The following is a 27,311-nucleotide window of genomic DNA, read 5'->3' as shown; positions in this document are numbered from 1 at the left end:
AACTACCAGTGTTCTTAAGCTCTTGGCTGGGGTTTACTAGAACTTATGGGGGCATTTTTTTTTTTTTTCTTTTCTGAGTTAAAGAGAAAGGAGTTATAGGCGACTTCCTCAAATTAGTTTATAAAAATGTATCACAGTCATTATTATTTTTCATGTTCCTCTTTTTCCTATTGCATCCTTCCTAATTTGAACTGTGCTTTGTGCCAACAGAGGGATGGGCAAAGGGAGAAACGTGGGTGGACTTCCTCTGAGGACATCAAGGGGGGGGCACTGGGAGGAGGGCAGAAAAGTGGACTTCAGCTCCCAGCTCACGAGGCACTGAGAGCAATCATGGCCAGCCTCTTTCTGAGCCTCCCATGCAGCGGTGCTGGCTGGACCGGGTAATTGTAACTGAGTGCCTGTGGGGAAACTGATCCCACCTTTTGGAAAAGCAGATTAAAGAGGACTGATGGAACCTGTGTCCTATAAAAAGTCATTTGCAAAAACCCCAATCTGTGCTTCCACTCACTAGACCACATTACCTCTCTGACAGGTGTTATTTCCTTCAGGATTTTCTCTGCACAAGTGCGAAGAGATTTAAAAGATGAGATTTACCTCTTTATCATCATGCCGTCTTCGAATAAATTCTTCTGTAGATTCCAAGTAATCAGCTGGTATAAAATGTCTTGGTGATTCAGAATCTTCAAAACAACAAAGTTGAATTAAAAACAGACAAATATTGAGTGTGAAATCAGGTCAGGAAAAGATTTCACCTTTTTTTTTTTTTCATTCTAAACAAAAGTCATCATTGATTAACAATTGATAACCAGATTCTGAAGGAAAAAACCTAAGCCCACCTCTCCCTCGTGCTCTTTGGATTTACTCGCAAGCTGGTTTAATATGAAGAAAACTAACCAGAAGGCAAACGGTGAACAAAAGGAAAAGGCATTCTTTAACTGTCCCTACAAAGAGGCGTGCAGGCTCTACAGGGACAAACTGTACACTTACACACACAGGGCCACGGAGAGAGGCTGCCTCTCCAAAAAACACAGGTGGGTTGGGATTGATGCAAATGGCAAGGGGTTCCAGAGTTCAAACAGACACATTTCTCAGATGAGCTAAACGGCCAATTTTTCTTTCGAAACACGGTTTGGTGGTTAGTCTAAATGACATGGGAGATCTGTTTTTAAAGAAGTGCAGCCACTACAAGCCATGGTTAATTGCCAAGCAAAACAAACAGAAGCAAAGGACAGAGAAGGAAATGAGCACCAGGGTCACACAGGAGGAAGGGACAGAGCAAGCCATGTGGAGACGGGGAGGTGAGACTGGTCAAACACATAAAATGCCACCTCCGTGGGACGGTGCCAGTTCACTTTGTGGGTTGTTGTTCCTGTCCAGGCCGTGGTCTGAGTGTGGCACAGAGTTCCCGTTATTAATGGCCCTCGGGCAGTCCTCCAGGGTCACGGATCTCTCCTGAGGGGGCTCTGAGCTGCGGCTAAGCCTGGCCATGGCGTGCCGGGAAGATAGGCGGGTGGGAACCAAGGGCCTCCCCCCAGAGGAGGGCTGATCCTGAGGGGGCTGATTGGGGAGGTCTGGCTTCTGGCCCACCGGGGAAGGCTGTCTGGGATGGTGCTGAAGGGGCTTTTTCAACCGAAAAGGGAGGGGGCTCATCAGGTAGATGTTTCTGAGGAGGGTGCTCCTGTCCCCTCTGGACTCTGGGCGCCAGTCAGCCTGCCTGGAGGACTGCTGCTGCTCATGCTTCCGGATGGTGGTGAAGCGGGTATAGGAGGCGGGGCAGGTGCCCTTGCATTTGTTGAGGCGATGTTTGGGGAAATCTCCATGAACGCTGCCCTCTCTGCTGTCATTGGAGACATTTGAACAGCGGTCTAGCTCATCTGAGCAGGTGGAGAGGGGTTCAGAAGGCATGAGGCCCCTGAAGCCCAAGGTGTGGTCTGCCATATTGCTACACGTAGGGGAGGCATAGACCCCACTGGAGTTCATCCCGTCCATCTCCCTGGGACGGAGCTTAGTTGACTCAAGGAGGGACTCAGCTGAGCGGGCTGAGATCAGTCCACTCTGGGACAGCACAGGTGTTGGGGACTTGCTCAGCCTGCCAGACAGGTCCAGGGACGGCATGGACCGAGACCGCTGAATGAGCTGCTCAAAAGCAGTGATGCGGGAGGAGACAGTATGCTTGGGGATGTGCTCTGAGCCCTCCTGGCTGGACCCCAGCTCGCCCCTGGCCAACGCCAGGCTGCTCTTTTCAAAGTGGGAGGCAAGATCCCGAACACTCGAGGAGGAGGAGATGGATCCTAGGGAGAGGCCAGCTCGGTTGATCTGGTGCATGTCCCGATAGAACATGGTGAAGTGCAGCCCAGCCTTTCTGGAGAGTGGGCAGGGCTTCCTGGCACTGGTGCTGTACTCCTGGAGGCTCATGGTGCTGCTGGACTTGCTGTCATAATCCCGCCGGGAGCGCATAAGCAGGTTCTCGATGCTTCCCCCTACCTGGAGGGGGAGGCCTCTTTTGGAATCATTCAAAGAAACACAAAGGTTCTCACAGCTCTGAGCCTTCTCTGAAGGCAATAAGACACTCTTCTGTTCCTGCAAAAGAGCGCTGGGAGCAGAGAGCCTGGGTTTGAATTTGGAAGGAAGGATCTCTGAAATGCAGGCTTTCGCAGCTGATAGGGGCTTCTTGTGCTTACACCCAGGGCCTAAAGCACTGCTAGTGTTAAATGTTCGGCTATGAACTGAAGATGAAGAAATCATGTGAGCATTCCCACCTTTACGATCCACTGGTAAGCATGCAGAATAAAATAAACAGACCCATTAGGTTAAAGCTGAAAGCTGCTACAAAAGAAAAAAAGGGAAAAAAAAAAAAAAAAAAGGAGGTAACATGCTCGTTTGTCATATGGGCTTTTAAAAAATTTCCAGTCGATGTCCGGAAGCAAAATAATCTGTGCTGCAAAGCAGGTGCAAAGATGCAACGAAAGAAATGGCCACCCTGCCAGTTAGGAAAGGCTGAAGCTCAGCTAATTTCTAAGAAAAGGGAATTAGAACAAAAAGGACAGAAATGCTTCAGAGAGAGCAAGGTTGGGGTTCAGAGGGAGGGAAACCATTAATACCAGAAAGAAAAATGGCCGGCGAGAAAACGGGAGGGGATACGAGAGGGCTCCGAGGCCTGGATACGGATCTGAAGAAGGTAGAGTTGGTTTCAGTTACAGGAGGTTCGCCTGCTGCCGACACTTAGGGAACAGGTGTGAAGGGGAGACAGACCTGCAGGCTTCACCCTGCTAATTACCTTTAGTGGAAGCTGAGCTGGAGGGTCGCTTGAGCCCACTCAGGCCCTGAAGAGGAATGTCACCACCTTCCAAGACACTTTTATAAATCTGCCTCTCATTCTCCAAGCTAGTAAGGTCCCCAGGAGCCCCATCTGATTCCCTCTTCACTGCATGGAAGTTGGAAGAATATATACTACGAAAAAGGTAATGAAAAAAAGAGAAAGAAAGAAAGATAGAAAGAAAGAAAGAAAGAAAGAAAGAAAGAAAGAAAGAAAGAAAGAAAGAAAGAAAGAAAGAAAGAAAGAAAGAAAGAAAGAAAGAAAGAAAGAAAGAAGGGGTGGGAGATAAGAACAGAAGTTAGCATTTTTAACATTTTTCTCAAAAGCACATTACCAACTCAGGGCAAGAGACACAATTCCTAACATCCTAATCAAGCACTGTGCTTTCTAAAGAACATTCTGATTCAGACACAGATGTCTACAAAGACAGGTTCATGGGGCCTTAGACACTCAGGAATCTTATCCAAATAATGGAGCCTTCCAATTGAGATGACTGTATTTGTGCTTTAAAAGAATAACTCTGCACAACTCTGCCTGTGGAAGAAAGCTGTTGGCGGGTGTCTAGGAGAAGGATGGGCAAGGGTTGAGGGTGGAGGGCTAGGAGAAGATGGGAGAAAGGTAGGGGAGAAGGCTGGGGATCCAGTGCCACACACAAGTTCATACAGTTAAGGACGTAAGTAGAGGACACGTGGCCCAACACGTGGCCAGCTGCTGTCAGCTACTTAAAGTCCACTACTTGGATTATTTTTTAAGGTTATTCTGCATGAGCACATGTGCTGATGGAACATTAAAATCAGCAATGGAAGGAGGGAAGGCCAGCTACCTTGGGTATCTAGGAAAATCAATGACCAAGAAAAATGGTATACTGGCATTCTATATGCTAATATTTGCTCTCATTATCACAGGCAGGAGCTTTCTTTTTCTTCTTCCTGAGAGACAGGACTTCACTATTGCACAGGCTAGTTTTGAACTCCTGGGCTCAAGTGATTCTCCTGTCTCAGCTTCCCAATAGCTGGGACTACCGGCACACAACCATGCCCTGTTTCATAGCCAAATTTTGCACTTACTTTTTTACAAAGTTTTTGTCCAGAACCTTATGATATGCAATATGTGCATAAGTCATTGGCCATATATATCCTTCATTTATTTTTATCTTGTTGAACTCCGGGTATCTTTCATGATATCACAAATTATTTTTGGAATGAGGTGGGCACAAAATCTAAAAATACATATGACCTCACTGACTTAAACATTGTTGTGACATATGTATACACACACACACACACACACACACACACTCACTCACGCTCTTTAAGGAAGTGAATGGCTTACACCAGATTGCCTTCTTTTTTGTGGTATCAAGGATTGAACCCAGGGGAACTTAACCACTGAACCACATCCCCCAGACCTTTTTAAATATTTTATTTAGAGACAGGGTCTCACTAAATTGCTTAGGGCCTTACTAAGTTGCTGAGGCTGACTTTGAACTTACAATCCTCCTGCCTCAGCCTCCAAGCTGCTGGGATTATAGGCATGTGCCACTGCCCCAGTTCTACCAGGTTGCTTTTAATCCTACTGAAATTTGCTTACTATTATCATTATGGATTTGTCACCTCCAAAGACTCACAGCTTGATGGAATTCTTTTATTACAATATTTTATTACAGATTTTATCAAAAACATAGAAAAGCTAAAGCTTAAAGAGTTACAAGAGTGAACACCTATATTCTGCTTAGATTCTCCAGGGAACACCAAGCTGTATTTGCTCTATCACATATCTATCCACCCATCTTTCCCTCTATCTACCCATCAAGGATGAGATTTTCCACATTCTAAAGTTAGCCCTTCCTTCTATGTATGACCCCAGTCTCCAAGTCCCCATAATCACAGATAACAATGGCAATTAATCTACATGCCACCTGTGAAATGTCTTATGTGCTAAGTTCCTAATGATCATTTTCTCTCTAATCCTCACACACAAGCTTACTTCTGCCATTTTTCAGATGAGGAAATGAAATACTGGGAGATCAGGTAACCTGTCAAAGCAGGTGAGTTAGCAGGATGGCAGAGCTGGAACCTGACCTACACTGTTCGATGTATTATATTCTCAGTTGCTGTTTTAGATAGATGTCTTCCTACCACTGAGGAAGCAGAGGCTCAGACACTGCAGGAGCCAGAGGGAGCTCGAGGGAGCTCAAGCTCCACTATGTCACTACCATCAAGCGTTGCCAGCCAGGTACACACCCCTTGGACAAGTGGCACCAGAACCCAGGAGTCTGAAATGCAAGAAGCAGAGACTATTAGGACACAGTGATGTCTCCACCCTAGAATGGTTCAGTACCCCTAAGCAACACCAGTGTTTCCAGCACTGAAAATGTCCCTCGCAACAGCTGCCTCTTCCTTCCCTCCAGCCCACAAGAGCTAAGGAATTTACACACCCAATTTCAAGGGAACACCAAAAGGGGATCAGGGGTCCCCTGGGGCCCTCCTCATTCTCCCTGCCCTGGGTGAAGGGATAAAATGCTTTCTCCTTGTCTTCAGATATGACAGAAGAACATTACTGGGAATCTAAGGGAAAAGGAAACTGACTCTCAAGGCTGAAATTGAAAACATGCAAATGCAGTGAGTCTACAGAGCAGCCTCTGAGGTTCACCTCTCACTGGGAGAAACTTTGGAGAGGGGCAGGATGGGGCCAGGCTCCTTCCCCAGGTTGTGTCCTTATTTGCCGGAGCCCACTGGTCTTTAGTTACCATGAGTACACTCAATATTAAAAGATTTGTTGAATGAATAAAAGTTTACATTTCCTAAAAGTAAAATTGGCATGCATGATCTGATTAAGAACATGTTCCGATATGTGAAATTATGAATTGAGAAATTCTTCCCCAAGTATGCTACCAAATTCACTTTAGGGATACTGGCTCCTGATATCAGTGACCTGGAATCATCACCATAGAGAAGAGTTGAATTGCAGGGAATTAGGACAACTTAGGCTCAAGCTGGCTGTGCTTAATGATGCTTCTCACTCCTGCCTGTAAGTATCACTTCTATCCCTACAGAAAAAGGCTGGCTCTCTCAGGCTTAGGGGCCAGGTCAGCGGTGTAGTCTCTGGCCTGCCTGATTCTGTCTGCAGGGGGCGCTCACAGAGGTTCCCATCTTCCCACTCAAGGTTCTAACTGAGAAAAGCCCTCAATTCCTGCTAGAGTGCTGGGAAACACTGAGCGTGGCTTGCAAGACTGTGGCACTATACGCCAACTACTAAAAATGCAAGGTCAGTTAAACTAGATTTAACTTTGAATTTACCTAGTTAAAACGGAAACTGCCCCTTTTCTAAAATTTTCCATTTCCAGCACACCCCTGTTTGGTTGTATTTTCTGATTTTGCCCCTTGGTATAACACTGTTTCCTCTTTTTTGAATAATCTTAGCTACAAAACAATTCAAATGTAGCTGGCCTTTACCTTTGCCAGCCAATACCTGTGATGTCTGAGGTCTATTTTGTGAGGGGACACAGACTGAAGCCCTTTACACCTCCTTCACCAGCGAAGTCACTTTGATAGCAGCTTCAGTCCTGCTGTCCTACTGTCCTTTGGCTTGTCTCAGCCTTGGTCAGAACTTCCAGTCCACCTTCCTGACCTCCTGTTAACTTCACTCTGTCGTGACTCAGCCACAACCGGCTATTGAATCTTATACCTCTCTCTACCTTACCAGCCATCAGAATGTACCCCCAACCCAGCCCACTTTCTGGCTGTATTCCACCCAGTATCACCATTTCTTCCTGCTTCCCACAGAACCACAAACCAGTACTCAGGAAGCCTCTCAGAATGGAGTTGCTTACGGCCAATTGTTTTTTTTCTGATACTGAAGTTGACAAAATAATACTATTTCCAGATGTGTAACATTTTGCAACTGAGGTCAGCTTATTTAGAAAACAATAGATAAGGGCTGGAACAATGTTTTTAAATGTATCATCTCTCAGCTCTCCTAATGTTGGAAAGAAAGACATCATTTTTTCACTGTTCAAAAAAAAAACAGATACATGAGGACCAGAGTGGTGAAGACATCGTGCCCAAGGTCACAGAGTTGCTGGGTCCTCATATTGTATCCAGGTAGATCAGAGAAGATGTGAGAAGCAACCCTGGACTCAAAGCTTGATTGGACTCAAAGACTGAGAAAGGTATGATTAGGATTAGCAGTACTGTTAGTCTAAAAAAAAAAAGTTGAGACGTTCAGCTCTGAGCAGTTTGAGTTGAGTCAGATCTGGGTTCAGACACTGTGAGCCAAGAGGAGACAGGGCAGAAAATTCAGCCTCTGGCTAACATGCAGAACTGGCTGCTGAGTTTCAAGAGGATTCAACAAAAACACAGCTACTGCAAGAATAAAGTGAGAGAACAAAGCAATTATCCTAGGTCAACTTTTCCAACTGTGCTAATAGGCAGGCTCTGGAGGCAGTGGCCCAGGTCCTGGAAGGCCAGATTCCAGTCTGACTCCAACAAGGAAGGTGGAGCAGCTAAGTCAAGCTTGTGTTGTTTAGAAACTTGCAAACGAGCTGTTCTCAGCCTTGATATCTTTCATCTGCAAAGCTAAGAGGTATGGGAGATTGCCCAAGAATCTGCCTGTAAATCTGTTATCTATACAGGCCTTTCTTTTGAAACCAGACACATATTCAACTGCTTTCTATACACTTCCATCTGGATGTTCCTCAGGAATCTTAAGCCTGATACAACTCAAGTCAAATCTAGCTCTGCTCTTCCACTTCCCATTATCTAAGAAACATACACACACACACACACACACACACACACACCACACGAATCAATCCCCTTCTCCCTCTCCTTGCTCCTCAAACTTAATCAGTACCCAGGTCCTGCTTCCTCTGAGTCCTTGACATAGCCACATTAACTTCCTCACTCTATCTCCTGGTTAGCATCTCGCCATCGCTCACCTACAACCCTGCAACAAGCACACCATCCCTCCCCAGCCTCCAACCTGACTCCCTCCAATCATCTCTGCACATCTCTGCTAGTGATATTTCTAGAAGAGATTTTATCCCGTCACACTGCTTATTGATTCATTCAACAAATGTTTACTGAGCATGTCCTATGCTTCAATCACTCTCCCAAGTAGAAGATATTCAGTAGGAGCTCACGTTCACTGTTTAAACCCATTTGGTGATTTCAGGAATAAAAAAACCCAAAGAGTAAGTGTGGTTAACTGTGGTTTTGGGAGAGGGTATCTAGACAATCCTCTATAAGTTTCATCTTATAGCCTTTTGTACTGCATGAGACAAATATTTTTATACTTATAATATAATGTCACATTTTATTTGCAGCTCTAAAAAGCTTTCCTTAACCTTTCCTTCTCCACGAAATAGGGGTACTCATTCCCTCCTGGGTCTCATCATTGTATCTACCACACTGGCTTCTTAAGTCCGTTTTCCATGTTACACCTGTACCCCTCACAGGCAGTTTATTTTATGTCTTTGCGTGCCTGGTACCTAGTGTGCACTGGTGGAATAAGTGATTCTAAAAGTAAATGCCTACATGCATACAGATTTCTTTTTCTTTTTCTTTTCTTTTTTTTTTTTTTTGGTGCTGGGGATCGAACCCACGGCTTTGTGCTTACAAGGCAAGCACTCTATCAACTGAGCTATCTCCCCAGCCCCGCACACAGATTTCTGATATATTTTAGGTTCCAGGGGAATCTCGAAAATTTACTTCATATAGTTCTTCAGGTTCTGTTTGTTCTTAAGACAGATTAAAGGCTCTGGTATCCTGTACATCTAGGAGAGTGACTTGTTCTTGAGTGCCACCATCTGGCTAAATAGAGTAAAGCTCCCTTGGTTAGGCAAAGAAAACATCAGTGCTGATCAATGCTGAAATACCAAGCAATGATGAAAACGAGTAGTTCCCACTCACTTAGACATCTGACAATGCTAGGGAAATGAAGTAAAAATTGGACATATACTGTGATGGTAGCTATAAAAATATTTTTGAGGGCTAGGACTGGTTATTATATCAGGGTATCAGGACTATGGCTAATTTTCTCTGTTTCTATGGTCCTTTCATATTGTGCAATATGTAATCAATTCTAATTAACAAAATTCTAAACTGTAGTCTGTCCAAGACACAAAAGTGGGTTTAAAAAGCATCACTTCTCCAGTTGCCACAAAGTTCGCGAACCTGAGCCACCTGTGATTGCTTTCTTCATTCCTAGGGTTAGGTCAAATTTCTTTGAGTATATCACCCTATCTATCCAGCCAAAGGGACCAGATTCAGTGTGCAAGTTGCCTCAGTGCCTATGAAGCTGGATTTGTGTTGAGATTTGTAGACCCATTCATCTATCCAGCAGGCATTTATTGCACACTTTCCTTTGTGTCAGGCACCCCCATGGGCTGGTTCCTTACCAATTCCAAATATGGAAAAATCTGCTGGGCACTATGGCACATGCCTGTAATACTTGCAACTCCGGAGGCTGAAGCAGGAGGAAAGTTTGAGGCCAGCCTCAGCAACCTAGCAAGGCCCTGTTTTACAATAAAAAATAAATAAATAAAAAGTGCTGGGGATGTAGTGATAAAGTGTCCCTGGGTTCAAGCCCCAGTACAAAAGAGAAAAAGAAAAAAAGAAAGAAAGAAAAATCTTATGCATTTCAACAAACCAGGAGAAAAGCAAGACTCATTACTGAAAAAATCTTCAAACAGTAGAAAAGCAAGGAAAAAACTATTACTACCAAGTAGTTCATAAAAGCTGACTATGGCTGAAAAACAAAGGTCTTTAGAAAGCTATTTCAATAATACAAATAAGTTGATAAATTCACACATCAAATATCTTTATGGATGCTCAGAATGTCTGAAAAACAATTTGCTCTATTAAAAACTACATTAGTCCCCTTCAATCCTACAAAGAGTTGCTTCAATTATTTAATAACTTAGAAACAAAGAACCTTGCTATGTCTTTGCTAATTTTTTTTACCAAATTGGAATCAGTATAGTGCAAGTAAGACTTTACTGCTGACACCCGTTCCCTATCCCAGAACTTTGCTTGTTCCTACCACGGATGTAGTGCTCACTGTTCCAGCTTAGGAACTGTGGGCATTACACTACCTCAGTGTGACATGTCCTTACCTATGCAATGGGGATTTTGATCCTGAAATGTTGAGAGGATTAAACAAGGTAGATAAAATGTTAAGCATAAGGCCTGGCACATAGTAAATGCTCAAAAAGCTATTAATTTTTTTAAAATTTAAGACCAGTGCTAACTCTGACAGCCCATGGTAGCTACTTTCTCTTCTAAACACTTTTAATGATTATAGTCTACTTCATTCATTTGCTACTTTGTCTTCTCATTTGCTAATATAGCATGTGTATCACAAGCACATGTGTATTCCCCAAAATTATTAAGGAACCTGTTATCATTGGGACCTTTAACGTCCCCTGAAAATCTCATGATTTGAAAGCATAGTCCTCAATACAGGAAGGTTTAGAGGTGGGGTTTTAGAAAATGATTAGATCATGGGGCTATAAAACCTTGTCAGTGGATTAATCCATTTGATGAATTAATAATTTGAATAAACTACTGGATGGTAACTGTCACCAGGTGGGATGCTGGGGGTGTGTCCTGTCCTTCCCTCTTTCTGCTTCCAGGCTGCCATAAACTGAGCAGCTTTCCTCCTCCATGATCTTCCACCATGATATTCTCTCATTACCTCAGGCCCAGAGCAAAGGAGTCAGCTGACCATGGACTGAACCTCTGAAATGATGAACCCAAAATAAACTTTTCCTCAAGTTATTTTTGTTAGGTATTTTTGTCACAGCAACAAAAAGCTCACTAACACAGGACCACATCTTCATTCCTATTCTATAGGAATACAGTATAGAGCCTTAACCCAGTAGAGTTAAGGAATCGGCTCATCTGGACATGGAACTCAGAGGCAGACTTTTCTTCCTTGGGCCCTTTAGAGAGACAGGGGTGAGGAGGTAGAAGGGAGACCAGGCAGCAGGGTTAACGCTGGGCAATCTGAAACAGTGAGGGCAGGGAGAGACCTGGTTAAAGAGTCCAACTGGGTACTGTGCAGTCCAAAGTCCAAAGTGACAAGCTAATAACAAAGGGGTGGCCTTGGGGACCAAGGATAATTTGTGGAGAGCAGTGCCCTGGAGGAAGCCCTTTACCCACAGGTCACCTAAGGTCATCTGGTGGCCTTCACCTCTGGAAGCACAACTCCTGCGATCTAGAGGACCTGTGAATTGTCACTATTACAGCTGAAGGCAGAGCTCCACTGGAAGCTCTTCCACAAATTAAGCCTCAGAGCCCAGAGCAGAAGGAGAAAGGGAAGAGGTCTCAATGCCATGTCTCAGCCCTGATGCTTCTGTGTCATACTGGTGGGTTGTAACCCACAGTGGGTACAAGAGACTGTACCCTGCCTTCTGAAGCCAAGGTAGGAACTGTCCTCTAAGGCAGGAAACTTTCCTTCTAGCTGCTGTCTTAATATATCTTCTCAATTTCTTATACTCCTGGGTATATTAATCATGAAGCACACATATTTATAGAAGAAAATTTAACATAATGGATCTACCTAGAGCTTTCAATCACTATTCTAAAAGGATTAAAGTTTTTCCACTTTCCCACTGAAATACCCTAGTCCCAGTCAACTAACTTCAAATGAAACTCCTCTTGCCTAGTACCTGCCTTGGTGTGGTAGGCAGGACACACCCAGATGACCATAATACTTATCAAAAAAAAAAAATCCATAAACTCAGCAATTTTGCTTACTGTTGGTTTTACCAACCTAAATGAAACAGATAACAGCTGTGCTAGTCCTTGTCATATTCCAAAGAACAGCCTACAGGTATGGTGGTGTAAAGATGAGGAAATGCTCCTACCAAAACCAGCTCCTTTCCCCAATTTATTGGGTGTGTCAGGCACTAACGGAGATGGAGGGCCTTGTCCTTAAGGAGTTTATGCATCATTAACTCTTATATTTAGAAAATATAATTCAGGTATATGGCAGCAGAAATAAGGGCCACACAAGGTACTATCATGAGACTGGGCATAGGGAGGCTCCTTTAGCAACTATTAATAAGCTAGAGTGTTTGCTATTTACCATGTATCTAATGGGGCCAGGGTAGCACGGAAAACCCTCAGATGGGCTGATGACAGCATGGCAAAGTTCTGTGGAGGCCATCTGGTAAGGACTCATAATGGTTTGGGAGAGAGGGACAGGAGGCTGGTGGTTATCCCATGAAGAACTGAGCATAGGTGCAGAGTTCCTACTTGGAGCAGAATCCACATTAATGTGAGGCTCAAGTAAGTTGGTCCCCTCTTGGCCCCATGTTCCTCATGGCAGGTGTAGACTGAGGACCCAACCTCACTAGCTGTCCCACAAGGTTTAGTCCATTGCAGCCACACACATCCTTAACTAAGAATCTATAAAGGAGAATGCTGATTCTAAACAAAGACAAATAACTTCACATTCTAAAGGTAAAGACAGCAACATGAGGAAAAAACTACTAAAGGTAATATGAATCATCACAAAATTAATCTGGAAGAGAAGAAAAGAATAACTTGGACACTACAATTACATTGCTACTTACCACCAAACCATACATCATTTGAAGTCATTAGATGGAAACAAATATAACACGCTGGGTCCAAAACATGAGCCCCTCTTATCCCATTTCTGACATTTAATACATTAATCCATGTAAACAAAGTGGGGTGATTACTTACTATCCTGGAGGCTCTGGGGAGATATCCAGAGAGGGGCTGACTGCTGAACTCTGCAAATGCAAAAAAAGAAGAATAATAAATCTGTAGATGATTTATTTTGTCTCAGAGATTTCAAGCTAAGGGAAAGAGAGAGATGCCACTTTCCTCTCCTCACTTAGACAAGGACCATAGGAGCCAAGGGCCCTGGATGCACAGGTTTCCGGTGCTGGTGAAGGGTGGTGCTCTTCTTTAAGAGGAAGGTTTCAGGGTGCAGGGGCTCTCCAAGCTCTGGACTGTTCCTTCCAGTAGACGCAGCCACAGCTCTCTGGGCAAGTCAGGATATGGCCTCCTGGCTTACTTATCTCCAATTGCAGGTCCACCAGGCAATGATGGTCCTCCACTGGGCGGATATGCAATAGCACACCCTTCACCAGCATTTCCCCAGCCCTCAGACCCCCCTGCTGTGCCCCTACAGATCCCTTCATGCACCCCAGGTACCACCTCCAGAGAGAAGGCAATGCAACGCTTTAGAGACAGAATGCACAAAAATGCATTTTGAAAGAACACACTATATTTAGATAACTTATTGATGACCGCAGATTTAGAACTGTGGAAATGGGGAGAAGTGAAATTTCACAAAGACCTACTAATAACCATTTCAGCATGAATGGGGGAATGCTTTATGATACTATAGGTCACTACACAAAAAGAAGAAAATCACCAAGAGCTACATGCAGAGAAAAAGCAACATAATTGCGTAGTTTAGGGTCTCTTTTATTGTCTTGGAGAGAAAAATGTGAAGAGCTCAATATATTTATTTCCAATAAATCAATGTAAAAGTTAATACTCCTATTTCTAACAATGACCATTTTAAGGGAAACAAGAAACATTTAGGGAAAGGAGAGAAAGAGAAAGAAAAGGGAGAGATTGTGGAAGAGAGAAAAGGAAATGGCACAGGGTGGGAGGCAACCTTCATGGGGGCTCACTCGCCCTGCCTTCTGCCTGCCCAAACACCCACCTTTCATCTCTGTGGACACCTCTGTCCGGGATGAGGACTCTACCCCACCCGGCTGCCATTACTCCTCAGGGAAAACACTGACTCTTACCCCCACGTTCACCCTCCAGCCTTTCTGGCTGCACTGGTCCCTCCTGACCTTCCTCTCTCCATCTTGAATCTCCTACCTCTCAGCTTCTGTCCCATTCTACTCTTTCACCTTTGAAGAACTTGCTCTGGTCTCCATCATGGAACAAGTTTTACATAACACTGTGACATCCTCTGGGAATATCCCACTTCCTTCCTTCCTTCTATAATCACATCTTCTCAGTCAATCAGTGCTGTACCTCCACCCGATTTCCTCATCTGTGCCATGAATCTAGCTCCCACCAACCACGCAGCCAGTGACCTTTGAAGTCTTTACTAACTTCTTACTTATCAATTCTACTGATCTTTCCTGGGAGTCCATCTTTTGGGACCTCTCTGAAGCACCTGGGTAGTTCTCATACTTCCTTTTTAGATGTCTCCATCCCTTCTCCCAAGTCTTTGTCCCTCACACCAGTTAGGTAAAATGTCCCACTGCAATTTCCTGGGTGATCTTTCTCACATCTTCTGGCCCTTTGTGTTGGTGCCACCATGCCAGGACTACTGCCACAACTTAACTCACCTCTGAGATTCCAGTTTCTTCTCCCTTCAATTCATCCTCTCTAGAGCAATGCCATTAGTCTTCTTAAATACTTTCCAAATTACATCACTGATTTGAGGGCAAAACCCATCATCTCCTTAGCATATTCTCTGCACCTCTACAATCCAGGGTTAATACTCGTTCCCAAACTTACCTCCCACTATTCTCACCCCAAAATTTTTATTCCAGCAGAACTTGTCCTATCCTTTAAATATCTGTGATCTTTCTAATGCTTTCCCAATGCTTCAAGCGGACAACCCGTTCTTGCCATGTGCTTAAGTTCCACCCAACCTTAAGGATATTGGCTAACTCCTCTGAGAAGTCTTTCTTGCCCATAAGACTTCATTCTCTTGTGGCCCTCAGAGCCCTTGCCACTCATTTAACTCAGCAAACTCTGTGGTCTTTTTACTTATGAGTGTAACTCAACTGTCAAGTTCCTGAAGGCAAAGTCTTTTTTCTTGTGCTGGTATAGGACTTCACCAGCAATGTCCCACACACATTCACTCCAATAACAGCTATCAATCAACTGAACCAGTGTAAAGATGATTCACAGATGCACCAGACACTTCCTTAAGTTCTGAGTGCTGGAAGCAGGCTCTGCCCTCAGGAAGGTAGCAGTTAGATCAGGGCCTCTCTAGTCGCCTCCCATCCTTGCATGGCTTACGGAAGCTCTCTTCTTATTTTGTAATACTTTGAAAAGTACCTTCTGATTCATTCTTGGTCAACATATCACAGACCCCCCCATCCTGCATTCCAGCCCACTTTAGGACTTACCTGACACCACAGTTCTTATTCCAGAACTTGCTACAATCTGCTCCCACCTCAAAGTTTCAATCCAACAGTGGCTACATCAAATTCTAGTTCCCACCTGGGTGGAAACTCAGTTTCCTCCTTGCCCAGTTTCCCCCATTCCCATTCATCCATGTGCCTCAATTGTGTGCACGGTGACTCATGTCTCACACCTCTTTCAAGTTTTAAGGGAAGGCCTGGGCCTAACTACTGGCTATGCTACTTCCTCATCCTTCTGTGACTCTCTAGATCCCTGGGTCCAGATGCCCTGCCTGCTCTGCAGCTCACTGACTTTGGACATGGAAGCTCTTACCCAGACCCCTTTGGCTGATACCATAGTCCCCTGATTTCTCCACCCCTTTTCTGGTGTGTGTCTCCGACATTCACATGACTACTCGCATCCCTCATTTGTCTTAAAATCCCTCATTTGTCTGACCCTCTTTGTCTTAGTTCTGCTTCCAAATAGCACAGATTCATTAGCAGTTTCCACTTTTCCTACCATAGTCCATTGACCTTTCTGTCCTCTTTGGTAGCATTCATATTCCTTTTTAATTTTCTCTAAAGATATCTTTTCCTCATAAGACTCCTTTTAATTTTGCCAGGAAGTCCTGGGGACAATTCTGCAAACATCTGGTTTGTCAGCAGAAACCCATTTGCCTTGGACCAACTCTTTTTTCCCTACCTTCATTTTTATTTATTTATTTTTTGATTGAACTCAGGGGCACTTAACCACTAAGCCACATCCCCAGCCCATTATTGTTGTTGTTGTTGTTTTGAGACAGGGTCTCACTAAGTTGCTGAGACTAGCTTTGAACTTGTGTTCCTCTTGCCTCAGCCTCCCAAGCCACTGGGTTTACAGGCAAGTGCCATTACACCTGGCTCTTTCCCTACCTTTTAATAAACCACAATTGACAAAGCTCCCTTTAAAAATGTTGATGCAGGTTCAGCCTCCAACACTTGTTTATGGCCAGTCTGTCTGACCTATCAAATGTACCTTTGTGTTGAGAAATTTATGAGCTTTAAAATATAAACACTATGGCTTTGACAGTGCCTTACACAGAAGAGGCACCCAAATGACTGCTGCTGTGTTTTTGAAAATGAACTCTGAGGTTGGTATCTCCCAGGGCAACAAAAAAGACAAGGAACTTGCCTGAAAAATAACTCCCTGAAAATTCAGAGAAGGTATATAGAGGCAAAGGAAAGGAACTTAAAAGGGTCACCCTCTGAAAGCAGAGCAAAAGAATGGTAAGGCTGTGGCCGGGTGCGGGGGCAAGTTTAAATCACCAGCCACTCTGCATGTTTGAAAAATCCCCTTTAAGGAAGATACCAAGCTCAAAAGGAATCCAAACAAAAACTGGCAGTGGGGCGGGGTCTCAAACAGGAGTCAGAAAGCCATGCAGCTTAAAATAACCAGCATTACCGTCTATCACCTCAACTATGTCAAAACCATAGAACAGAGAGGAAAACAAAGCAGAATTTGAAAAGGAACCGACAGCATGAGAAAAACTGGGAAATACCTGTGGCAGGTCTGCACTGGGTGCTCTATTTATCGTCTCCATTTTTTCTAAATCTGCCTCTAACTCTGTTTGGCAGAGGTTGAGATCTTTTTCTAGATTAGTCTGGTTCAAGAAAGAAAAGATGGGAAAGAATGTTTTAGTTTAGAAGAAAGGGGAAAGAATGGAAGGTTAAGTTTGAAAATGAAGTTTTTTGTATTACACTTTAATAAGGCCAAGATGGCATGAGTTAATCATAAGAGCTCACTAGATATTAGTTAAAGAAATGAAAACAGAGAATGCAACATTAGGCATATACAACAGAAATCCTGAAGTATCAGAGCTTCAAAAATCTATTCTACTTCCTAATGATAACTACCAATACCACAAAAACCTACCTTTAAGAAAAGGCGTACTGTCTATCTTTTCAGACTATGTGACTGTGGTACACACTGTATGTCAGAATAGGTAATTGTTTTAAAAACCTCTAAACATTAGTATATGTCTTAGAGACTCTGTTAAATAGTTTTATCACCAAGTGAACAACAAAAAAAGTTACCAAGTTAAACCAAAAAAAAAAAAAAAAAAAGTTTTAATAAAAGAAAACAAACCCACAACACTCACACTAACCAAGGCTAGAGAGCACACACACAGTCCACGGAGGAGGCACAGCGGAATTACCTTTCTATCCTCTCTAGGAAGGATAGAGCAGTCTCCAGGAGTATAATCCCATATCTTTTTGGGAGGCTGACGGGAAGCAGAGGAGGAAATGAAGAAATGAGCATAAAGACATAAAGACAAACATGGAGGCTGGCTCAAACAAAGAGGGGCACACTAGGAAAACCATACCGACATAGAAAGGCAAACTCAAGGCAAAGGGCTGGGGACTCTGCCTGAGGACCCGAGGCTGCCTGCCCAGGGAGGACCTGAAACCACTAACTAGGAAGCATGTTTCTATGTCTATGTCTCAAGAGCCAATCATCATTGGATTCTAAATGTTGAAAATTTACAAAAAGGAAAGAAAAAAAAAAAAGCATTAACATAAATTTGAACCAAATCAGAAACTTTTAAATTCTCCCTTGTTTTTCCAAACCAAGACTACCACTGGATATGATATATTTTTGAAACATTCTTCCCCACCATAAAAAACTCACTGTGTGTTAACAAATGTGTGGATCTAGAAGTTTGGCTGGCTAATGGAGAATAAACTGAACTATAGGTGCTTTCTGTAGTTTTTAGCAATAAAATCCACTTATAAAATAGGCAGAAATGGTATACTAGACAAAGTCACACAGGTGGCTTTTTAATTCTCCTTTTACAGTTTAACTAGACTTTAAAGATATTAGTATCAGTAAAGACAACCCTTCTATCCTTCTTAGAGAACAGAGTTTAAACTTAGAATTGAAACAGTAGACTGGTAAAGTTATTTTTGTTTTCTCCTTTAACCCTGCAGTTAGAATTAGAGCTGCATTCCTAAGATGGAAATCTTCCGGGAGATTGTTGCAGGTTTAACAATGGAAGGGGTCGGAGCGCAGGAGTCAGAAGGTCCAAAGCACTTGGAGTTCTGGAGCTTCTCTCCGGCCCCATGGTCTTTCTCATTCTGCCTACTTCTACTTGGAATCTCTTAGACAATGACCTCGAAGATGAGAAACATCTCATCACTGAGCTCCCACAATTTCATTATAAACAATCTTTGGAAGCATTTAAACTGGTTTATGTTGAGAAATGTGGCCTTGAGTTGTGGATGAAAATCATGCCAATTTTCTGTAGAAGTTAGAGGAGAAAAAAGAAGAAAAAGCTGATATTCAGGTTCTCTGTAATGAATCTGCAAAAGAAAAGTGATCCAAAGTACATTCACCACTGATAGCAACATATCTCTGTATATGTATATTTTTCATTTTATAAAGTTAAATGATATTAGCAATATCGTTCATCTTTAGTACTTAATACGTATTATTTGGATTGTTTATCTGGGAAGTAGACTTTTTATAGTCACATGCTACCCCTACTTATTTCTTTATCATACAAAAACAAAACAAAACAGAAAACAAAAAACAAGACAGTATTTACAAATTAAATTGGTTTAAAATAACCATCCCCAAAACAGTCCCTGCAATTTTGAATTATTTGTTACTCTGTGACAACTTGTTGAACTAAAAGGTGTTACAGTCAGAATCTTGCTAAATTTAAGTTTATTTTAAGTGGAGTTAAGTGAAGCAGCTGAGGAAGAATTCAAGGTAAAAGTCTAGTGCCAAAGTTCTGGCAGGCTTTACTTAGGGGAAGTGAATTCATGCTGGTGTAAACTACAGTTTAAAAAAAAAAGGTACAAATGATAATTCACATGATTTGGTAGGAGTTTCTAATTTCATTCTGCTTCTGAATGTTTGAAAAAATTCCCAAAGCAACTCTCAAGCTTTACACCATTTTATGTTTCTTACTCTTTTGTGGCCCATAGTGGTTGAGGCAGAAAGACAAGAAAAAAAATTTCTCTCTGTCACACTGTCTTCCCAAATCTGTTGGTTCAACTTGATAATAGGCTGACTCTTAGGTGCCTCAAACCATAAGGACTTGTTTATCTCAATGCTGTTCCTCAGGATAGGGGCATTGATTAGGTTATTTTGGCAAGTCTTCAAAAGCGTTATTATCTTTTAAAGTAAGACCTACACAGAAGGGAGCAGTCCCATTCCCAAATCTGTTGGTTCAACTTGATAATAGGCTGACTCTTAGGTGCCTCAAACCATAAGGACTTGTTTATCTCAATGCTGTTACTCAGGATAGGGGCATTGATTAGGTTATTTTGGCAAGTCTTCCAAAAGCGTTATTATCTTTTAAAGTAAGACCTACACAGAAGGGAGCAGTCCCATTTGGACTCTGAGGTCAATGCAAGGAACGCGTGTGGCTTCGGAGAAAAGGCCATTTTGAAAAGTATCTCTAAGTCTAAATAATTAAGGGCAGTTAAAGCAATGGACTAGGGATATAAATCGTAGGAAAGGTCCCAATAAACAAATGCACTATGTTCTCAGTATTGGTTTGAGATGGTTGTACAGTTCTCAGGCCAGTTTCCCCTAGAGTCTGTGTTAATTTACCAAGCTATTCTCAGCTTATTTAATATATGCTGGGAAAGAAATATTGTCTACTGTCAACAAAATCTGTTTGTAATGAAGGATTGTTTACACTGATTTAGAAACACAAACCAATCACAATTAATTAGGGACAAAGTCATAATTTTTCCTAAAAGCTAATATTTCAGGTAAAACTAGTTCAGTTATTTGACAGAGAAGATGGCTAGAATTTTTGGATTCTGAAAGTAATTTCAAAATCAATGGCATGGAATCTTTATTAAACATAATGTAATAGCTTTTGCTTTCCTGAATTGAAGTATCATATTATTGTTACGTATGTCAATCATGATGTTTTGGGGAGGGAGGAGGAAGAACTATCTGTATATCAAAAGCAGGGTTTTTTTTTTTTTTTTAATGCAATTGAGCAGGTTTTAAGAAAAAGAAGAAAAGGAAAAGGGTCAGGATACTGTTATACATTTGAACATGGAAAAGATTTCCTGTGGTAGAATTGATGTTTAAATTGTGGCAGAAAAAAAGGGAGAGAAAGGAGAAGAAATGAGGTATGCACCAAAGCTCTGGGGAGGGGGAGAGGAAAGAAGGGGTGGTTTAGGCTAGATGCTTCCCTCTCCACTGTTCCTAGGTGGCACTCTTCACGGAGGATGGCTAAATGATCACTGGGAGACTGTATCCAGGAGGGACCAGAAGAACAGAACACCTGTTCCTATAGGCAGGATGTTGCAAGTCAGGTGCTCCTAACTCATGAACCTGAACTTCCAAAGAAAGCTCAGCATTGCTAAATCAAAACAGCAAGTCCCAGAGTACCAAGTTAACTTCTCTTTAATGAGAAATACACAGAACAGAATTTAATCTTTTACTGAACTCTAAAGTTAATTTCTGGCTACTAATAAAACTATCATCCCAAACCACCTTTATTCAAAAGCTGGATTCAAGGCTTAGATTCTCATACAAACATCTAATAGAATATTTTCATATGCTTAACTTTTCTATCCACAGATTCTTTTTGCATTTGTAATAATTAAGACTTTGTAGTAAGTAGAGTTTTAAAGTCAGTGTCTAGTCATCTCAAGTGGAAGAAAGAGCTCAATTGTCCCTTCTGTTTGATATTTCTTTGTGTGCAGGGCTAAGAAAATTCTCCTTTAGTGTCAAGGTCAATTTGTACAAAAGTCAACTCGGAGATGTCATGGGGGAAGCTGCAAGACATTAGTCTGAACCCTAAATTTGCTAGAATTTCTGCCCTTGATTCCAAATGTTAGAAAATAATATCCTAACTCATACAAATTGTTTCCTAAAAGTTGCCGATAATGGAGCTATAATTTTAACTATATTCACAGAGCAAAACCTTTTTTTGTGTGTGGGGGTGTAGGCAGAGAATTCAGTTACTTGCCTTACATATGTGCTTTTAAAAATGTTACTCAAGGCTGCAACAGTGCTGGCCATCCTGTAGTGTATCACATTTCCCTGTTTGTCTTCAGCATGCCATACAGACTTTGGGCAAAACAGTGAACCAATGGCTGAAAGAATATCATCCACAAAGCACGTGATAGTTGTTGTCAGCGTGGGGAGGTCCCAGGAGAAGCAATGATTTAGTGATGCTCTCTGGGCTATTCTGGCAAGATATTCTTCCAGAGTTTACTATCCTTTCTTGGTGAAAGTAAAGTAAGGAAAACTTACAGGTTGTAGTGAGACAAGACAATCCCACTATTGACAGCCAACTTCGACTACTCCCCACTTCCTGAACTCCTCACACATAGATCTGATTCTTTAGCAGCAACGATGCATCAACAGCATTATTTATAAAGGTGTATAACCACTGAAGCTATTAAACTTACCGGTTTCCCAAACTCCAACTCCGAAAAGAATTTATACCAAGGCTCATTCTTTAAATCTATCTCTTCTGGGCTTATATCCCGACTCTATAGGGGTTGGTGATAGGGAAATGAAAGAAAGAGAAGGATAACATTATGCAAAGATTACATAGGAACAGGCCAGTAGAGATGCAGTGTTTCCAGGTATACACAGCAGCTGCACTCAACAGCAGCAACGGTTCATGTTTACTGACATCAGCAAAAACAGGGAGCTAAAACAGGAGGGTGAGGATGCGTTTATAAAAACAGGGAAATGGGGTATGGAGCTGTGCGTGACTCATTTTCAGTTCTATGGCAGAAGCAAATGGACTAGAGATGGCAAACTCCACACCACACTGCAGCTCCTCACAATGAATCTGCATAAGGGCACAACAGCATTCCTCAACAATTCTCAATACTGTGGGAGAAAAGAAAGCCCCTGTTTCTTCTTGCAGAGAACTATTAGTTATGAACAAATAAACTGGTGAGCACACCAAACGTTTAGCATCTATGCCAGTTGAGTAGAACAAATAGTTTTTATGGGCTAGTACAGTTTTAGTACTTATTTGCAAGGCTGCCTTAAGTTTTTCAAAGTAAATGAAAATACTGACACTTTATAAAAGCCAGTTGGTTAATACTGCATCTTTAATGGCACATGAACAGGTGAGAAACCATGTCCTGTACACAGCAAAGTGGAAGATGACATAAGTAAGAACAGAGAACACAGGTGAAAAAACATTTTAAACAAGTACCTGATGAGTACAGACAGAATATACTTTGTGTTCTAACAAATAAATGTTAAAGAACTGGAAAAAAAAATTAAGTGAGGGAAAAGCCAGACAAGACAGGTAACAGAACAGGAGGAAGAAAACTTCTGGGTTATGTTACAAAAATAAGATTTCTCATTTCATATAACTCTAATAGGCATCACATAGACTGATAATCTGATTTTACGGGATTGAATGTTTAATAAAATATGTACAAAGTGCTGGTACCTTACTCAGGGGGTGGGTAACATGAACTTCTGGAAATAATCAGTTGGAAAATGAATGTCTGGAAAGAATCAGGTTTCCTCCTTCATACACTGGAGATGTGTTCACATCAGAAAAAAAGTTTTTGAGGTTCATGGTTTAATTAAATTCATATATATATATATATATATGTTTCAAAAAACTTTGATAATCACAAATAAGGGATAAAATGATTTTCTACATATATTTCTATATTTTCTAATGAGGTTGAAAACATCATACAGGAAACTTAACTACCTCCAGGCCATGACCTGAAGAGAGCTGCCACGCCCCATGAACAGGTCTTTCAATGCTACCATCACAAAGCAGTTCTTGCTGGATGTGCTTTCCTCAACAAATCAGTTATCAGCTCAGAGAAAAGGCTGCAAATAGTCTTTATGACCTTTCCAAGTCCATTCTTCCAAGATCCCTAGGAAAACCTGTGCCATTTACTGCACTTCCATTTATAGATAAAGGAAGATATGAATACGTGGCACAACGCCTTTCTTTAACTGAAATTAAACTAAGTTGAAATCACAAGGAAATATACACTGAAACACAAGGTCTGACTCTTGTATCCAGATAAACCTCCTCCTGTTGTCTGTAGGGACTTAGGGCTTCTTCAGTCTTGAAGGGGAAGGCCAGCCTTCCCTGTAATAAATGGATTCTGTATATATTTAGTGAAATGCCTACAAAGACACAACCATTTAGGAATGACAGTTTAGACACTGAGACATTCTAGATCCTAATCCTATTTAGTGTTTATTATTTTTACAAATCCTACTTATAAACTGCTCTCTGAGAGTTTAGGATTTACCTTCCTCCCTCCCTCCCTCCCTTCCTTTCTTTTTCCTCCCTTTCTCCCTTCCTCTCTCTCTTTTAATAAAATGTACCAACACTTTCAGAAAACTTCCTGAAAGTTTTGGTACTTACAGTCCTGAAAGAATTAACCCGTTTATTCCTGAATACTGTCTGCAGATTGCTTTATAGATGAGGTTAATGCTGTGTTGAGAATAGAATCAGAAGGTATGTCAAACAGCTTGGGTCCTGATCCTACAGTCCCAAACCTCCATCCTTTGAGCTGCCCAGAGATAAGGAGACAAAGGTGATACCATATAGCACCAACACCTACATTTTTCAAGTATAACTCATCTATAGATTCAAGTAGGGAATAGACCAATAGAAAACATCTTTCAGGATGCAGAGAAGGAACCTGTCCCAGCAGGCAGGGCAAATTTCATAATGCCAGGCTATGTTCTTTGCAGGCTATTTTTTCCCAACTTGATAAAATTCTTGGAAAGGTGAGGTGACTTGCCAGGAAATTGCCAACTATTCAAAGACAGTTTTGCTGCTTGCACAGGAGCCAGAGACCAGCTTAAAATTTAAATTAAATAAATCATCTGAACGTGGTATGTTCACTTGCACAGTCCTTGATAATATTCATAGTTCTGTGTCTATATTGTCCCATTTGACCATTTTTCTCATTATTTCACTGGGGCTGACAGGCTAGATAATATTTCTGTTTACAGATGAGAATACTGAGGTACAAGAAGGTCAGGTGATTTGCCCAAAGACACAGCGGAGTCAGAACTGAAGCCCAGAACTTACATCTTCAATTCCTGGTCCAGTGTTCTGTTTGCTATACTACATTCCACGTCTCATACACCGAGTGGGAAGGGGCAGATCCAATGAGTTTGCAGTTGAGACCAAGCAGGGGTAGTAACTAACTTGAAATGCCAGAATAACAGTGAATTGGGAAGAAATCAAGCTGGGCAGATCCTCTTGTTTTACACTTCCAAATATGTCATGTCTATCACTACTATTTGAAATGTATGTCTTTGAATTATACACCTGTGAGAGTAGGGACCACATCTAATCCAGAGCCGAGCCTGTGAGAATTGTTCTATGTATTTGTTGAATTGAGTTTATGCTCTGTAAGGGACGTAGAGGAAAGTATAAAGGAACAAAGCCCAAAAAAGGCCATTTGTGACAAATCAGGGACCAACCAGTAGACTTCCAATTCCAAGGCCAGAGGGAAGAAAATGGAATTTTACTATGATAAGAGAAAAGCCCAGTATACTTAGACCTTCTTGAGTTTGTCAAATAAGTGGAAGAGGTCACCAAGGTTGTAAATCCACGGGTGATGTTGAAGGTAGCAGTGGTTCCTGGGTCTGGGAGGGTGTGGGGACTCCAGGGACAGGATGATCTCTGTGACTGGTACAGTCTACCACTCAACCCTCCTGCTGGCAGCATACCACTAAGCCTCGAGATCATCATTTAAACTGCTAGTTAAATAAACGTGAGACTTTTAATGGAGGAAAAAAATGAGACAGCACACATCTGAACACAAACTTAGATTTTACATCCATCACTAGTTAGGATGCTTACTGGCAGTTAACAACAACAACAAGAAAAAAAAAGTGTGTGTTGGGGCTCAAATGCTGGCAAACCAAATATTGGATACCAAAAGGCGAGACTCACACACTGAAACTCATATTCTATTCCAGTTTCTCTGTTAATGTGATATAAATAAGAGGAAAAAAATTAACCATAAAGTGCTAATTCAACTGTTTTGAAGGGTGGACTGTCAAATGAGTACGAATCAATTGCAATTCCTCTCTAGATGCAAAGCTTCTCTTGGGAAGAATAGACCTATACCGGGTGAAAGATGCTGGAATTAAACGAGCGGACAGGCGGTTCCTCCCTGGTCTGCCGTTTGTGCCTACGTGCCCTGGTGGACGGGTCTCTCAGGCCTGAGCATGAGTTCCTACAAACACCCAGATGTCCTTTGAGTCTCCACCAATCCCCAGAGGGCCTCTAGAGGGCACTGTGTGCCACTTTCCAGGGTTGATTTTTAAAAATCAACATACTCCTTCTCTGTGGAAGCTGGAGAGGAAAAAGAAAAAGAAAGGTGGAGAGGGAGGGTGGGGATATCACAAAAATCAAAGGAGATCAGTTGAGGACAGGGACCAGGGTGTGGAAGGAGGGAAGTAAGTGCTGGAGAGTGATATGGGCCAAAGCTTATTGTTATATGGTGTGCATGTATGAATAAGTAACAACAAATCCCATCATTGTGTATAACTATAATACACAAACAAAAAATGTGGAAAGAGGAAACAATAGTAATAAAACAAAAAACAATGTAAATGAGCCCAAGAATTGTGGTATGGGAGGTAAAGTGTACCACTGTGATATCAACGAAGGAAACAAGATTATGTTGTTGTTTCCCTGGTTCTAAATAGTGGTTAAATTACTCAGTCAGAGGAAGTAGAAACAAAGAAGAAATTAAGAAAAGAGGGTGCACCTTCAGTAAGAGCCATGACAGCCATGGTGTCACTTGGCAAATGACCGAAGGCCTGCAGAGTCCCTGAAATCATTTAAATGTGTGAATATGTGAGGGTGGACCACTACACGATTGCACATTACATTACAATAGCATTGTTAAGTGTTAGGAATAGACCTGAAGAGCATGCTTTTCTGGGTAGAAGGATACTTTCTGTGTTCATTATGAATGATGCACCTTCTAATAGGCAGAGAACCTCCAGTGAAGAGGGGAACCAAAGGCAAGAGCCTCTGCTCGTCTCTGAATCACCTGCTTAAAATACCTGCAGTTCACAGTACATGCTGAAGAATGACAACTCTAAAAGCACTTCGGTGAACTGTTGACCTCTTTTCCTAATTAAAATTACTTGTCCCTCTGTGCTTTTGAAGATGTCACGTTTTCATTTCAGTAAAAGTCAAACTGACTGTTCCTTAAAAACATGTAAAGCAGAAGCAATGGAAGGAAATCATCTGAACCTGCATTTCAGGGGGGATTGCTTGTGGTGTAGTAACAGTGTTTAATAAAAACCAATCCCCAGCATAATCATTCCATCCTGTTGTCACAGCCAGAGGGCTGCAGTGTTTATGGAGCTTTGGAGAATCCCTTTAACCACACAGAATTCGGAACCAGTTTTTTCTAATGAAGAGTGAATAAAACGAAGCATGATTGGCAGATATGAAACTAATCAGCTTATAAAACTTCTTCCCATTTCACAGAAGAGACCATTTTTCCAAGGTGGTCTGCTATCTCCAAACAGGCCATTTTCCCACTCATAATTGCTTTGAGATGTGAACTTTAGTAGAAAACCAGGTGGCATATGAAATTAGTCCTCACTATTGCACTTACCAATAAAGGAAGACCTAAAAATACATTCTAATAGCCTGGGGCTTTTCCCTCAAGTTATAACATTAATTATTTGGCTTTTAATGATATACTAGTAACTCCTACAAAATTTATCCATGTTCACATAAAAGTCACTTTCAAAAAAACCTGACTTATTCCAGGTAATGGTAAACCTGATAAATTAATGGTTAGACATTTTTTTAAAAAGACAGCAGCAAAATCAATCTTTATGTT

At 41.9% G+C, this 27,311-nt stretch overlaps 1 protein-coding gene across 50 annotated transcripts in view; it reads right to left on the bottom strand.

The window, feature by feature from the left end:
* SORBS1 (sorbin and SH3 domain containing 1) overlaps positions 1–27,311 on the bottom strand; it is a 236,120-nt gene that overhangs the window by 34,785 nt on the left and 174,024 nt on the right. For 40 of the 50 annotated variants that reach the window (XM_079135991.1, XM_079136039.1, XM_079136017.1 and 37 more), the window contains 6 exons: positions 21,888–21,971; positions 17,657–17,722; positions 17,000–17,101; positions 13,036–13,085; positions 3,278–3,450; positions 595–680 (listed from right to left, as the gene is read on the bottom strand). In XM_079135991.1, the coding sequence (XP_078992117.1) occupies positions 595–680; positions 3,278–3,450; positions 13,036–13,085; positions 17,000–17,101; positions 17,657–17,722; positions 21,888–21,971 (561 nt within the window). Of the gene's footprint in view, positions 1–594; positions 681–1,328; positions 2,772–3,277; positions 3,451–13,035; positions 13,086–16,999; positions 17,102–17,656; positions 17,723–21,887; positions 21,972–27,311 lie in introns of all 50 variants that reach the window. The other 10 variants (XM_079135992.1, XM_079136023.1, XM_079136015.1 and 7 more) reach the window with 3 other exon arrangements.

The sequence above is a fragment of the Sciurus vulgaris genome, assembly GCF_902686455.1.
Source record: "Sciurus vulgaris genome assembly, chromosome: 4".
In the NCBI taxonomy this organism is placed as follows: Eukaryota; Metazoa; Chordata; class Mammalia; order Rodentia; family Sciuridae; genus Sciurus; species Sciurus vulgaris.
The sequence above is the reverse complement of the archived record's forward strand: the minus strand, read 5'-3'. Positions and strand labels throughout refer to the sequence as shown.